Here is a 16,589-nt window from a genome sequence, read left to right as displayed (position 1 = left end):
AACTGGACGATAGAACAGGCAAGGAACCAAATGTATGTAGTGAGAGGGGGGCGGAGACGCTCCCTTCACTAGTGCAGTAACAAATTAGCGAGAGCCCTCGGTTAACTTGTACACAGTTATCTCATTAGCTTGAGAATAGATAGCACAATCAGCGATAAATGGTAGCGATTTCACCGGCTGACGTGCAGGAGCGTCCGCTCTTTACCGGTCCGGAGCTCCTGGGGTCCGAGCGGTGAACACCGCGGTCCCCTCCCTTGGGAGGGCGGACAGCTCGTCGCAGCCTTTGGAGGGCGATCGGAGCCCGCAGCTCCGATCGAGACGATCACAAGGCTACAGGTAGCGATGAGCTAGAATCTTAATTTTCAATAACCTTGCTTGGCTTCTACTCAAAAAGTAGTAACCTGCCCAGCGAGAAGATGAAAAAGAACTGAACTCGTTGACAACACCGGAACTTATGCCTTCCGGGGTCATACGAGGTCACACGTGACTTTGTTGATATACATATTCGATTTACGCATGCGCGAGACAGAAGATATCCAGTGCTAAAGCACCGCCTCTGGCGGTCAGTAAGGATGAAATAGAACTGGCTGGCAAAATATCATTGTGCTCTCATGCTTTCATATTTATCACTTCAGATATGGTTTATGATTGTATTGGGGAAATTCCCCTTGACATAGCCAGAGTGCAAGTTAATAATTTAACAATCCAATGGCAGATAAAAATACCCTGATTATTCAAAACTGCTCAATAATCTCATCAATATATTGAGAGGCTCACCTTGACACTCCATAGCTTCTGTGTCATAGTAAGTACCAGGGGGGCAGTCTTTGGAGCATGCACCCTTATATAGCTTTGGGCTAAAGGTGGAGCAGGTCTCACAGTTGTCTGCCAGGGGCCCTGAACAGCTGTCACAGGTCAGGTGGCACTGACCGCAGTAGCCCTCCTCCATGTCCTCATAATAGCCCATGGGACAACTTGCTTTACAAACACCGTTCAGCATCAGGTAGAGGAAACTGCATTCTGAAATGATATTAATGTGGGATGGTAAAGTTGTAGTAAGAGATATCCTGATGATACACAATGTCTCACCATTTAATTAAAAATGTAATCTTCTTGGAATATAAAATAACTTAAACATGTTTCTTAGTTTAAGGCAGGGGTGTCCAAACTACGGTGGGTCATTTTGAGTCAGCCCTCAGCAAATTCACAAAGTATAATGGAGTATGGCCCAAAAATGAAACCTGTGCTTGTCTTGTATTGTACTTCTTAACCTGTTAAGCCTGAAGGTCCCCGCCGGCGGGGACCCTGTTTTTTTTTCTCACGACACTGTGTCTCAGGGCATCTTAATATTTAAAAACCTATTAATGTGTTATACCAGATTAACGAGAAGAATCTCAGCTAACTGACGATACGAACCATTTTTACCGAAACAAAACACAAGTCTCACAAGAAGCGTTAGCATTAGCCCTTAGCTAAAACGGGCATATGCTACATCCGGTGCTAACTAGCAAAAACGATCTTTAAAACTTAATATTTTCTGCACAAACTACATATCATCTGAAAGCTGATACTCCACAGATTATTTTTGTTATAAGTATCATCACTGTAGGACACAAACTCACTGAGCTAGCAGCCAGAACAGAGAAGAAAAAAAAAAACAGTTTTCAAAACCATAACAATAATTATGTCTTACCGTTGCTGTTTTGTAATCAAAGATCGTGTTAAAGGGTATACAAACGCTGCTTAAGGTTAATCCAATGTCTCTTAGTCAATTGTTCCTGATAATCTATCATTACATTCATGGCAGCAGAGTAGGTATAACGTTTCGCAGTCCCGAGCTAATGCTGTCTCACGTGCTGTTTACACAAACCTCTCTCTACTTGACGTAAGTGTTTAGCGGGACTTACTAACTGTCACTCGATTCTATTGGCTCTAACGGTTCAGAAAAGGTGTCAATCACCCAAATCGACCAATGGGTTCCAAAGATATGATCCTGCGTAGTATAAAATACGCCCGCTCCATTAGCATTACCACAGCAGGACAGCACCACAGCACGCAGCGACGATAGCAGGTAACAGGTAACAGAGCACATTTCAAGGACGTTGATTTCTTTGCTTTTAGATATTTTTCTTGTGTATCCCCTTTCCATTTTAGCAAATAATGGCAGCCAGAAGGGCGAGCTTCACCACCGAGCAGGTGCTAGATATGCTAGCTGACGATAGCGGGGCTATGATCATACCAGATGACTCTTCGTCGGATGATGAAGATCTCCTCCAGCCAGACCTGGATCCGGACAGTAGTGACTCGGATGTTGAACTTCCACCATGGGAAAGGTATGTAATATCTCTGTTTTTATATATTACTTATGTGTTTGGTGGAACTGCGTCACAGTGCTAGCTTAGCCAAGAAGCTACAGGAATGATTAGGAAAAATGTTAAATAGTGTTACTTGTCTTTTTGGAGTTACATTTTCTAAATGAATGGCCAGTGAATGAATATATACATGTGTTTACTTATTTATTTGGTGTAATATTATTCATTTATAGTCCAATATTATCCTTTTTATATATTACTTTTGTGTTTGGTGGAACTGCATCACAGTGTTAGCTTAGCCAACAGGAATGATTAGCCAAAATGCTAAATAGTGTTACTTGTCTTTTTGGAGTTACATTTTCTAAATGAATGGCCAGTGAATGAATATATATATGTGTTTACTTATTTATTTGGTGTAATATTATTCATTTATAGTCCAATATTATCCTTGTAAGATAATATTTTAATCCGATCTGTGTATTTAGAGATTCTCAGTCTTTCTTGCATGTTCCTGTGTAACTTCTCAGGAAGACACAGGTCAAGAGGTCTTTTGCCTTTCCTGTGGGGGAGGGGTTTGGGCACATGAGAAGTTGCAAAACAGAGGTGCTTTGTTTTCCGATGCCTGGTATTGATTAGAGGAAAGGCGGGAATATAGGCCCCTCCTCTTCTAATGTATAGATGTGTTCCTGTCTCCTTTGTCTCCAGAGTTTGCTTGGTGTCTCATAAAGAAGTTGTGAATATACCTTGTGAATTCTCCGGCCATATTATACTCTCAATAAATGTCAGTGTTGGACTAAGGCGAATCCAGCTTCCATTCCTTTCACGAGCATTGGCTCAGCATTGATAACAGAAGTTTTCCTCACAAATTTGCGTCACGACAGGATACCAAAAGATCTTCAGAGCTGGTAAGTGTAATTTCAAATCTATATTTGGACATTGCCTTACCAGACTCTGTGATTGACGGTATCATAAATTACCTGTGACACTGAGCGGATGCATTTTTTTTGGTTTCTCTACTCTTTACATTTGGAGGAATAATGATAACCTGGGGAATCGGTGTCAAATGGGGATTCTGTCCTGGCCGATTTTCCCTGTGATTGCTACTGGGGGCAAGTGAAGGATGGGTCATGACCGAAAGAACGAGATCGCGGATACAAGCGGCCGAGATGGGTTTTCTCCGCAGGGTGGCTGGTGTCTCCCTTAGGGATAAGGTGAGAAGTTCGGTCATCAGGGAGGGACTCGGAGTTGAGCCGCTCCTCCTTCGCGTCGAAAGGAGCCAGTTGAGGTGGTTCGGGCACCTAGTTAGGATGCCACCTGGGCGCCTCCCTAGGGAGGTGTTCCAGGCACGTCCAGCTGGGAAGAGACCAAGGGGTAGACCTAGGACCAGGTGGAGGGATTATATCTCTTCGCTGGCCTGGGAGCGCCTTGGGATCCCCCAGTCAGAGCTGGTTGATGTCGCCAGGGAAAAGAAAGTTTGGGGCTCTCTGCTGGAACTGCTACCCCCGCGACCCGACCACGGATAAGCGGGAGAAGATGGATGGATGGATGGACCTTCTGTTCAAAAGCAATGTAAAGATTTGTATTGAAACAAATCGCCGAATTCTGGAGATTTCAGCGGTCAAACTGGTTAAATCAACTCGCCTCGAATTCTGCCTGTTGCTGCAGGGGAGTGTGTGTAGATTTCCCTCCGCCCCCCTGCGGAGAGCGGCAGGCGAGGAGAAATAAAGCAGTGTCATATTCTTTTACTCACACCATTATGGTTTTGGAACTAAACAGAACGGTTATTAATGGGAAGGGTGGTATGCGGGAATATGACACAACGCTGTGTTTCATAACTGATGAGTTGTTAAATTTGGCTGTTGTTAGAAGACAGGGTAAATAAAAAAGCCTCCGCTCTCCGGATACGGAGGGAGCGGAGCACTACTAAATTGACATGGTGGTTGTTTGATTGAGAATAAATTAGTTATTGTTCTTCAACAGATTCCGTTCTTAGCACTTGTACAAGTAAGAAGGCGCTCATATTAAACAGATATTTCCCTACCCCCGCTGAGATCTCCCTAATTCGGATTAAATTAAATTGGATGAACTTTGGCTATCGGGCTGATTTTTTTGCGAGTACATGTTTGTTTGTCTAATTGTTTCTATATTGGTTTGTCTACCCGCCGTCTTGTGTATGTTTTGTAACAACTAATACTGAATCAGTCCATAGCCAGGGTAAAATGAACTAAACTTTAGTTATCTCACCAAAAGTAAATGACTTGAGAAAAAAAATAAACAAATGTTGTAGAGCAAAATTATACATTGTAATATAAATGTGCGGAAAATGTGCGGAAAAGGGAAAATAAACAAAAAAATCTGTCTGCTCAAAATAGGTCAATGTTGTATTATTTGTGTCATTTATTCTTAAATCTATGTATTGTATGGTATTAATGAATTAAAAAAAACGTAATGTATTGAACACATTCCGAAACAAAGCAGATAAGACAGAACTAGACTCAGACATAATGGTGATTGAAACCTTTTGTGCTGTTGCTGCAAAATGAAAACTTTGTTGATTGTCTGTTCCAACTGGCCACTGGAATAGGACAATTGGTATAAGTTGAAGTTCAATTACAGTTTTAAATATAGTTTAACATTCTTTATTAAACTGTTTCAAATTATTTCTAGTACAATTGGTCTACAGACATTACTACGATTCTAATAGTTGTTAAACTACTGAGCTTATGAACAATAGAGTAAAGGTCGCTGGTTAAGCCAGGATCAATATATTTGTTGAGGTTTTATTGTGTACATAATAAATGTGTTTAAATGAATTGAGCAATTTTTAAAGGAGTATAATGTTGCAATCTCTTTGAGATAAGTAATTGCAGTTCCAGGATAGATGTTGTTTTCCCTGGGCCTCTCCTTCACAGGCCCACACAATAAATCATGAGACTTCCAAATCTGAACAGACAGAGATCAGTATCACAAATCCATGAAGGGGTTCTAATGGGCCCAATTTAAATACCATAAAGAGAGTATTCACCCAGCTGTTTTGATTTCTAAAAAATGTTTTAGTCTAGTTTCCTTCGAGTTCAGTCTAAGCTATAATTGTTTCTCATAAACATTCGCACCACTGGTTTTAAACCTTGAGCAGAGAAGCTGCTCACACACACACACACTTTGGATGAGGAGTTGCCTTATTCACTTTTTGCCTTCTTTAGAGTTATTAGTAATTCAAGATTAATTATTGAATTAAATGTGCTACATAAGATAAAATACTGAAGCTTTGACTTGATCATTTCGGTCACAACATTAGACCTTGCCCTCTCATCTCTACTAAAATAAGATACGTGTGCATGTTTGGGTGTTTTAACACTCCTGTAATGTACCTAGTCTTGTCAGGGTATGTCGGGATATCAGGTATGAAAGAAAAAAGGTGACAAGGATCCGAGCCCCCCGACCCCACGGAATATCGGTTTTAAAATGAGGAATAACAGATGATTTTAGCAGTCAGAACAACTAAAAGCAGCAGTGGTAATAACAACAGAAACGCTACATCTAATAGAAATATATAAAAGCATTTATTTGAATTGTGTAGCAGTCAGTTTATAATTTTGGCAGCACTGTTGAGCATTTTGAAAATGTATTTTCATGCCTCTGCAAGGCTTAGTCTTTCTATCTGTATAGCCACTGGTGTTAAGTAACTAAGTTCATAAACTCAACAAGTACTATACTTGGGCACAATTTTTAGATACTTGTACTTTATTTGAGTATTTAAATGTTTTGCTACTTTATTCTTCTACTCCACTACAGTTCAGAGGTACATGGTGTATTTCTACTCCACTACATGTATTTAATACCTTTCAGTTACTTTACAGATCTGGATGAATGATGTGAAATATAATCAAGTGTTAAATCAGACTTTAGTTCCACCTGGAGTAAATCCGCAAGCTACCCTGCAGTCTACAAAGTCATTCAAACTAGCTGCACCTTTACCAGCTTTGAGAACACTCATGATCAATCATTATAAAACACATCATATATATTATTCTGAAATGGACCAATCTGCACAACGACTACCTTTACTGTCGCTATTTCCACTATATTTTGATGAGAATACTTTTACTTGAGTAACATTTTGAATGCAGTACTTTTACTGTAACATAGTATTCCTACACTCTGGTACTTCTACTTTTACTCAAGAACAAGATCTGAGTACTAAAGCTAACGTTAGCCAGAAACATTTTTCAGTTCACTTCACGCTCTGCCGCTCCGACAGGGAGCTCTGCTCTGAACACCCCGTTCTAACAGCTGTTCACCAGCGGTCCAGTCTGTGCCACAGTCACTCCGGACCACACAGCTAATATTAACGAACGCATCCGTAGGCAGTGATGTCCCTGAACGCGTTCATATTTCGGGCGAACGTGAACTGAACGTACTGTATTTCCGCTAGATGAACGTAATTGAGAACGCGTTCATTCTCAGCGCTGTATAACGGCGTTCAAGAGTGCGTTCATTCTCAGCACTGTATTATAACGGCGTTCAAAAGTGTGCCAGATTTCATATGCCTTTCAGCCGAAAACCCAGTTAAAACACACCGTATACAGGCTTCAAAATAATGTGGAAAACCACTCAATCTGGCAACAGCAAGCTGCCTGTGACGCATGCGCGCCTGTCACCCCTGGCTGTCGCACTAAAATATACGTCATCAGACTCTTCACAACAAACAATGTGGAACCGCGCAACCGGCGAGCATTGAATGAATGAATGAATTAGTATGGACGAAGCCGAGAGCAGCTGCAGCAGCACTCGCTCAGAGTCATACTCTACGGCTCGTGGCTGCAGATTACTCCGGTTCCAGACCCCTGCAAGGGTTGGGTTTTCAGCATGTCAACTCTTTTACCTGTGGGGAAATTGCAGGATTCTTTCACACACACATACGGGTTTTGGGCCGAGGGCGACACCGTACTTCCGGTATCAACCATTTCACGCGAGGTGCATACAGAATATCATAGTCGATTGCCTTAATCAATATAGTCAACTCTAAAATACCACATATATGCATTGGCATGATAATATTATTGTGACAAGTGGGGTATTCACCTGGTGTTTCCAGAAGATAGACGTAGATGCAGCCAAAATCGACCGAAGGCCACTTTTGAGGGTCGTAATTCCATACATTGTACATCCAACAACCCACACAGCTCTAGTTTACGCTGGTAACGACCTAGAGCACACCCCTCAAGTCCAGAGATGTAATCCGAAGACATGCAGCGATTTCTTCGGTCGTTAATTCAGAAAAAAAACCTAGTGCGCTCTGCCTGGCTACATAAGCTAGCTGTTTATATTAGCATTGCCAGGATTTTTGCACCTCCAGAAAAATGGCGTCTTTATAAAAAATATATGGCGCGCGTTGCATTGTGGGTAGCTGTGACGTCACTGTGTGTGAAAGAATTGGCTCCAGGTCGCCCTTTTTATTTACTACAAGACAAATGTGCCTTTTTATTTCATACAGTTCAATTTGGATTGAGACAGGGAAATGATCTAAACCTCTTCACTGTCAAGGGGGGGGATATAGCGTGTATGTAATTACGTTTCAAATACTGATTTGAGCCCCACCACTGTATGGGTTAGCCCTACCATAGATTACCCAACACAAATACTCGGGAGCCGATAAGTCAATTAATTGCTTATCGCCACAGGCACACAATAAAACAGTGGAAACAATGTGTTTGACTTTCATTAGTGAATGAAACTGTGTGCCTTTTATAGTCTGTGTCCAATATTGTGTATTTGTATATATATTATATATATTAATGATGGTGAGATGAAGCCTTATGAAGCTTTGAAGCTTTCCAGCCAATTGGTTCGCAAAAGGGTTCATCTCATGAGGCTTCATCATGGGCTTCATTTGAACACCAACCCCCTGTTGGTCAAAGTGTGTACAACAGGCAGATTGGACATCTCAACAGTGTGCTCTATCTCATACCGAGTTCCCATTGAGTAAAGAATAACTCTAAACAACGAACATTAAATCATATTTTCATGTTAACAATATTGTATTTATTCCAGTTTCATGATTGTGATTGAAAAGCCTAAGGAGGCTGGTAAACATTGCAAAGAGGGATTTGTATTCCTTAATAATATTCGTAAATGTAACCATGTTGTAGCCTGAGAAAGGCTAAACCATATCAAAGAATACAGTTATTAACTACATTATCTAATTTAGCTGTAGCTTTTATAAACAACAAAAAATACGTATTGTTCAGTCGTTGAACCAGGGACCCTGCGGTCGTGAGTCAACTGCTTTCCAGCTGAGCCACAGCACACACACTAAAACTCCCTGAAAACACTGCAACATATTTATTCCTGTATTTATTCATTTATTTATTGATGTTTTTATTCCTACATTTATTTATGCTTGTATCTATTTATACTTATGACATGTTCCGACCTCTATAAGTGAGGGTCTGAGCTCTCTTGATTCCATCGTGTCACCGGGCCCGGGTACAGGAGGGGTAATATGGTTCTTATTATACATCCATGGGTATTATGAGCGTTGTGGTTCAACGGTTCAACCGATCTGAATCGCTTCCTGAAGCAGTCACCTGGTATCGACAGGCAGCGAGGCTTCGTTTGTCATCGATGACGTCACTGGCCCAAAACGATACAAGCCTCGATACAAGCTTCACAAAAAGCTTCGGGGATTACTCGACACACGCTCCAAAGCCTCGGCGCAATACGTAACATCACTAATATATATATATCCTAAATATATGCTAAGGTCCCGCTACTGACACGATAGCAGTCATTTCATGCGCATGTGTGTAATTAAACCCATGATATCAAAATCTCACTCCAGCCAGGTACCCAAAGTTGGCAACCCTGCCCATACCCCAATAATATTTTTATTGCAGGTCTACATAAATCATAAAAACGACCTATTTTGGATTCAAAACGGCGAATTTCACCGACAGGTGACACGTTTACATCCCTGCTTGTTATCATTTTCATCACAGAGCTGGGAAAATGGTGTATTGATTAGATCCTGATCCGTGCATGTCCAATTTTAACTGACTTTAGTTCTAAAGTTAATGTTAATTTGATTTCAACCCATAAGTAATTATTTAAATTACCTCAACATTTCACATGATGGATTAGTGTTCCACATTTTCCCCACTAATTTGTTTTATGATTAGGCCAATGGTAAAGAGAGACATTGATGACCCTGTGTCCTTTTGTTAGTATCCATCCATCCATCTTCTCCCGCTTATCCGTGGTCGGGTCGCGGGGGTAGCAGTTCCAGCAGAGAGCCCCAAACTTTCTTTTCCCTGGCGACATCAACCAGCTCTGACTGGGGGATCCCAAGGCGCTCCCAGGCCAGCGAAGAGATATAATCCCTCCACCTGGTCCTAGGTCTACCCCTTGGTCTCTTCCCAGCTGGACGTGCCTGGAACACCTCCCTAGGGAGGCGCCCAGGTGGCATCCTAACTAGGTGCCCGAACCACCTCAACTGGCTCCTTTCGACGCGAAGGAGGAGCGGCTCAACTCCGAGTCCCTCCCTGATGACCGAACTTCTCACCTTATCCCTAAGGGCCACCCTGCGGAGAAAACCCATCTCGGCCGCTTGTATCCGCGATCTCGTTCTTTCGGTCATGACCCATCCTTCATGACCATAGGTGAGGGTAGGAACGAAAATGGCCCGGAAGACCGAGAGCTTTGCCTTCTGGCTCAGCTCCCTTTTCGTCACAACGGTGCGGTAAAGCGACTGCAGTACCGCTCCCGCTGCTCCGATTCTCCGGCCCATCTCACGCTCCATTGTTCCCTCACTCGAGAACAAGACCCCGAGATACTTGAACTCCTTCACTTTTGTTAGTATGTCGTTCCATTTTGCCTATGGCCTTGGACAGCTTCACTAAGAGTCACCCAGTTCTGCCCTGCTGCGGTCCGGCTGAGTGCAGTCACAGAGATGCTATGGCTGCTCTACATGAAATGACATTAATGGTCTGGTCCGAGAATGGACACCATTTCCTGCTCCCAGAGAGAATGACGATCCTCAAACTGGACTTTACAGCCGTTGATACTGTCTCACATGGGTCTGCTTCCCCCCCACCGAGCCATGAACTGAAAGCTTGACGTCTGCTCTGAACACTTGGAACTGTCACACCAGCACCAACCCTTGGGTCAGTTAGATGAGACTAACGGCTTCACTTAGGGCATATGGGTCAGAAATATGACTCTCGTTACCACGGAGTGGGTTGTTGTTTTTTTTAAGGCTGTTCATACTGCTATGCAGAGTGAAAAGCCCCTACTATTTTTAAAAATAGGCCTAATGTCAGGGGCCTCTTACTGTCTACTTCTGCATGTATTCACATTATATGGACCATGTTTCCACCTGGTGAAACTACAGGCTGCACGGAACTCAGGCTACAATACAACCATTCTGTTCATCTCTAACGATTCAATTTATAGATTCTACATCAAAATAGTTCGTTTTTATTGTTTCCAATGATAACGTCACCTTAAGTGGAGGAATGCAAACTTGTTTTCAAATGTAAGGTTTTGAATTTCTTTGACATTCCTCAGTAATGACACCCTCAGACGCCCACTATCTTTCATGCTATGCCTAGAGCTATATTTGTTCAAGCACCGGATTGGAAAAACAAGAGTGTGTGCACCAGTCTGCCTTGATCTATGAATTCATGTCCGTGACACTCACAGTATCTGCTGCCCACAGCTGTTTTGTAGAAGGGGAAAAAGTCAAACTTTTATTTTGAAGGCCCGATTTTCTAACGCTGTGCATGCAGTCGGCGTTGGACTGGAAGTAATGGAGACCATAAATGGTTTTGAAAACTTCTGTCACATAGTGATCATCTTCTCAATAAAATATCTTTGCTGATGTTTTTTCGAGTCTTCTGGCCAATCAGAATCAAGATTGTTGCCCGAAGTCCCCACGGAGAATAACTTTGCGGTAGAACTCTTCTTTATACATCCATGGTTACAACTTCAGATACAAATGAACACATAATGAAATATGACTCCCAGTCTGATGACTGACAGGTCACAGAACAATGGGAGCTATCTACCCTTACCCACAATTTAAAGTAAGTCACACAGACTATCTCCTCTTTACTCTTCTCGCAGCAAGATGTCAGAGCAAAGTGAAAAACAAACAATGGCATAAAATATTATTAATATGTCGGGTAGTAATAGATTTATTTATTTTCTTCTCAGTGTACCAGAATGCATAGTTTATGTTAGTATTTCTAAAAATCTCCTGGGGGAGAATCCCCCCAGCTGGGGTTGGATTTTCAGCATGCGTGCCTTTTTATATAGTTCAGCTTTAATTCCATCATCTCATTAAACCTTTTTTAAAAGCATACTTTAGTTCTGTGAAGGGATATAAGGGATATATGCACTGTACTTCACTTTTATTAATATTGTATGCTGAAAAGCGTATATATTACAGCACGATTTTTTGTTGAATAGATTTGAGTGCTTCAAAATGTTGGGTCACGATGTATTGACCAAGTAAAAAGTGGGTCCCGAGGCCTGACCAGTTGAGAACCACTGGCCTAGACAATGTAGGATAGACATATAAATATATATATATATATATATATATTGTTGTTGCTATTGTCGGGACCCCCTTGAAAACGAGATGGTGCATCTCAAGGGGTTTATCCCAATCAATAAAAATGTCTATATATATTCCTTGACCTCTGAGTGAAACGTCACGGGGTTAAGGGATAGTGGATAGGAGAATTCAAAAGGACTTAGGAGAAGAGACTGCGGGGTTGCGTTCCGATAATCCAAAAATCAGCTCCTAAATTCTAACCCTATCTCCTATTCCTTGACCTCTGAGTGAAACGTCACGGGGTTAAGGGATAGTGGATAGGAGAATTCAAAAGGACTTAAGAGACCGCGGTACTTTAGAGAATCCGAATGCACTTTCACTATCCGACGTGTTTATGATGCGCCAGCGGACGTCATGAATGTGCGTCTGCTGCTGTGGGGAAACTATGGAAACTACAGTTTTCTATACAGCGGACTACAACATGGATGTTCAATAAGAACGAGGGACTACTGTAAACTCATCTAGAGACTCTGCACCGTGCTCGGATGCTGTTGTTTTATGCTTTATGAACGTGGACAACAGAGAAACATATTCTTCATGACCAAAGTTGGAATTGAAACTTAGACCCCGGCCACACGAGGACGAAAACGGCTAAACGCATAGGATTAACGCAAACGCAATCGCAAACAAGCTTCCGTCCACACGCAATAGTTATCCGGATAGTGTCTGCCCACACGAGACCGCTCCGTTTAGCTCCAACCGCTGGAGAAGCTGCAGTACATATGCAGGAGCCTGTACGTGGCGCTGTAACTTCCTCCACAAAAGCAGCGAAGAAGCATGGTTGTCATGGTTGCCCTTCTGTTTATTCTCCGCGGTGGGGGCCGAGGGAACCGGGCAGAGTTTTTCGCCAGTCAATGTGTATTAAAGTTTAAATCGTCCGACAAAATTATAAAAGTGCCGGTCAAAGGTCTTCTTTGTTATTTATTGAGCTTTAAAACAAATGAATAATGACTCTATATAATATAATAATATAAATACACGGAGCCTCTCTTTTTCCTCCCTCTCTTCGGACAGCGCCAGTGTCTGTTTCATGCAGCAGCTGATCCAGTAATGAGTGACCCGGCCGACAGTAAAAATAAACATATTTATAACTAGTTTAGGTAGTTTGAGAGGTGTCTCCGTCCTGTCAGATTAGACTTCACTCGCGTGTATGTCCATATCGAGAGAAAGATAAATAATCTGAATTCAGTGTGCAGTTTACTTTGACGCGGGGGTGAGCAGCAGAGGTGGGGAGAGGCGGGGCTATTGCGCCATCATTATCAGAAAATGATCGCTGAAGCTGCGGTACATATCCACAAAAGCAGCAAGTAAGATCCCCCCCGGATGTGTAAGTCTGCTGTAGATGTTGCACAAAGAACTGTAGCATGGTCAGTAGCGTCCGGAGCACGATAGCAACTCTGCGATCCGCCATTGTTGTTGGTGGCGAACAGTGGCGTTTCTAGGTGTACAAAACTGGGGGGGCAGAAAGAGGTCGGGGGAGAGAGAGAGAGAGAGAGGGGGGGACATAGAGAGGGAGGAGAGAGAGAGGGGGGACAGAGAGAGGGGGGGAGGAGAGAGAGAGGGGGAGTGTCAAATTACATACTGAAGACCACAGGAGCAACACTGTGAGCGCATACATTTACGTACACAGCGTGGGGATGTCATAGTAATGCACCTTCATACATGGAGTAAAGGTCACCATCACAAAGTAATTCTTAACAATAACAACAACCGTAATGCTTTAGCATTAAAACACCATAGACTGTAAATATAAGGAAAACACAGACACTCATCATCGAGGTCACAATATCAATCGATCCAGCAGAGGCAAAACACAGAAGATCAACAAAATATATGACATAAATGAACTTACCAAAGCTGAAGGCTCACTTGAAAAGAAAAGCGGCACGGCGGTCCTTCCTCTGACAGAATGTGTCTATCACTTTGGGGATGAAGTCCTGTAGTTGCTGGATCAACTGGCTTTCAATTGAAAGCATGGCCAATGCGTTAAGTCGCGGCTGTCCCATGGTGTTGCGAGTGAAAGTCTTTATCCTTTTGAGGGTGGAAAAGTTCCTCTCTGACTCGGATGTCGTCATCGGAGTTGTCACTATTATTTTGACCAAAATAACAGTCTCAGCAAACGTGTCCTCCAAGTTGTTCTCGTGAATGGATTTCAACAGAGACAGGGCAGTGTTTCCAGTGTGAAGCTCACTGTGGCGGTAGAGCGTGGTCAGCTCAGACTTCAACTTCTCCTTGTTTCCCAACGCAGGCCACAGTTTCACGGCGCAGTCAAGCTCAGGTGTAGGAAATGACAGGACATGCTGTGGGAAGAATGAGCTGTCAACAAGCTTTGCAGCGATCAAATGGTCACTCTGTGAGAACCTCTGTTCCACCTGTGAGATGACTGTGTCACAAGCCTCCTTCATCACCGGCGCTGTGCTGCTGACTCGTCGGCCTGGCTCGTCTGTTCCATCATGAGCAGTGGCGGCTAATGCATCAGTTTTCTGCCTCATTTTCTGAACATTTTCCTTGAAACGGCAGAGCGCGCTGTTGATCCCAGGTGCATCGATGCTTCGTTTTTGCAGAGTGTTGTATAGAACATCCACTTCTGGCATAAGCAACGAAAAAAACTCCAGGAGCTCCATAAATGCTCGGTCCCGCAGTTTCTTTGACAGGCCGTATGCCTCACTTATGGTGACCGCATCCCATCATGGTTGTGCGCGTATATGCTTCATATACTGAAGTAGTGCATCTCGGGTCTCCCAAACCGCGTTCACAGTTCTGCTTTTAAAGTTCCATCTCACAGCCGGTGGCCGTGGGATGCGTCTCTGTGTTGCCTCTGCAAGAGCTGCAACACGTTTTGGAGCACCGGAGAAAAAAGTGGAAAAAGCAGTTAGATCTGCAAAAAACACCTTCAGGATGCTCATCCTTGCTGAACACAGTTGCTGCAGGGTCAGGTTCAGTTGGTGGGCGTAGCAGTGAACAAACTGAGCGTTTGGGTACGTCTCCTTCATCACCGTCTGTACCCCGCGCACGTTACCGCTCATGACGGCCGCCCCGTCATAGGTCTGAGCGATTAGCTTTTCTTTCAGCTTCAGGGGTTCCAGAACAGCCTTGATGCTGTTAGAGAGACCTACACCAGTTTTGTCCTTTACTTCCACAAACTCCAAAAAACGCTCTGTAACTGTGAGGTCAGGCATAATGTATCGCAGCACAATCACCATTTGCGATTTACAGGAGACATCGGTTGTCTCGTCGGCCTGAACGGCAACAAATGATGTGTTGTCCACTTGCTTGGCTATTTCCTCCCTGTACACATCATACATGCAGTCCAAGAGTTCATTCTGTATGGTGCTTGATGTCCCTTTGAAAACAAGCTGAGCTTCGTAGTGCCGTTGAAGCCTGGAATCGCCCTCACACATTGTCTCGAAAATGTACCTGAATATCCCTGGATTCAGAGAGTCCGCCGACTCGTTGTGGTCCCGCAGTGCTGTCTCACATTTCCCACACAGTTTAATACAGGTGATGATCCGACCAAGCACGTACCTGTTTTCTTCCACCTTCCTATTATGAGAATCAATGCCGCGTCTGTAGGCGCTGTCAATCTGAGCTGCAACATTCACCCTTCCAAGTAATCCCAATTTTACGGCATTTTCCAAATGACTGTTGCTGCTCTCATGCTTCATTGTCCTCTCCGAAAGATGCTTTAAGTCCTTGTAACCTGTCCTCGACCAAGTACCTTGATCTTCACCAAAAAGCAGGCAAGGAAAGCAAAAGAGGGAATTCTTCTGGATGCTCGCCGTTAGCCATTTCTTTTTAGCAAACCACTCAGCGTTAAACCCACGTTTAACTTTGCCCGCAGTCTGGACCATTTGGAAATCCGGTGGATGGTGGGCACCGAGGCGCTTTACCTCCAGTTTCTCTCCGAGACTAAGTGTCTCAAATGTGTGCTCCAGTAAATGGTCAACTTCATTCATTTCTTTCAGTTTTTTACTTCTTTTAATCGCTGGTGATGTTAGCTATATGCTGCTCTCTCGTCTCCTCTTCAAACTACACGTGACGTTTCGCAGCACTGCACACGTGAGTACTTACAGCCAATCAATTCTGAATTATGTGAGATGACGTATGGTGGGGATGGGAGCACTATGCCCCTACGGTCATTATTTTTTTGCCACACACATTAAATAGAAAAATACTCTGAGCATGCGCAGTGTAGTTTTTACAATCACCGTTCACTTAGACTGTGAGAGGGAGGGGCAGGATCGGGTTTTGTCCCACATGGCTCTAAACAGCTCAAAACGGCACTCTAGACACTAATTAGAAGAACACAGACTAAAACAGAAATGTACAGACGAATCAGATTATTAAACATGACCTTAAAATATATTTTATATGTTTTTTTATTTATTTTTTAGTATTTTTTTGTAATCATTATTTGTAATACTTTCTTCTGACACTAGGTGGGGCTGTGCCCCACCTGCCCCTAATGACCCGCCGCCACTGGTGGCGAAACACATTAGCAATGGCGCGGGGTACGCGGAGATGAGCAGCAGAGGTGGGGAGAGGCGGGGCTATTGCGCAATCATTATCAGAAAATGATCGTATAGGGCGCACACACGGAGCTGTTTGACCCCCCAGAGCGTTGCGTATGCCGTTCTATCCACCTTGGGACCCGTTAT

At 43.2% G+C, this 16,589-nt stretch overlaps 1 protein-coding gene across 1 annotated transcript in view; it reads right to left on the bottom strand.

Moving 5' to 3' along the window:
* LOC117538973 (proprotein convertase subtilisin/kexin type 5) overlaps positions 1 to 16,589 on the bottom strand; it is a 43,057-nt gene that overhangs the window by 7,583 nt on the left and 18,885 nt on the right. Inside the window, exon 10 of the mRNA XM_034204987.1 lies at positions 778 to 1,020. Within this exon, the coding sequence (XP_034060878.1) occupies positions 778 to 1,020 (243 nt within the window). The remainder of the gene's footprint in view (positions 1 to 777; positions 1,021 to 16,589) is intronic.

The sequence above is a fragment of the Gymnodraco acuticeps genome, unplaced genomic scaffold, assembly GCF_902827175.1.
Source record: "Gymnodraco acuticeps unplaced genomic scaffold, fGymAcu1.1, whole genome shotgun sequence".
Classification (NCBI taxonomy): Eukaryota; Metazoa; Chordata; class Actinopteri; order Perciformes; family Bathydraconidae; genus Gymnodraco; species Gymnodraco acuticeps.
Note: the sequence above shows the minus strand (reverse complement) of the source record. Positions and strands in the feature narration are given on the sequence as shown.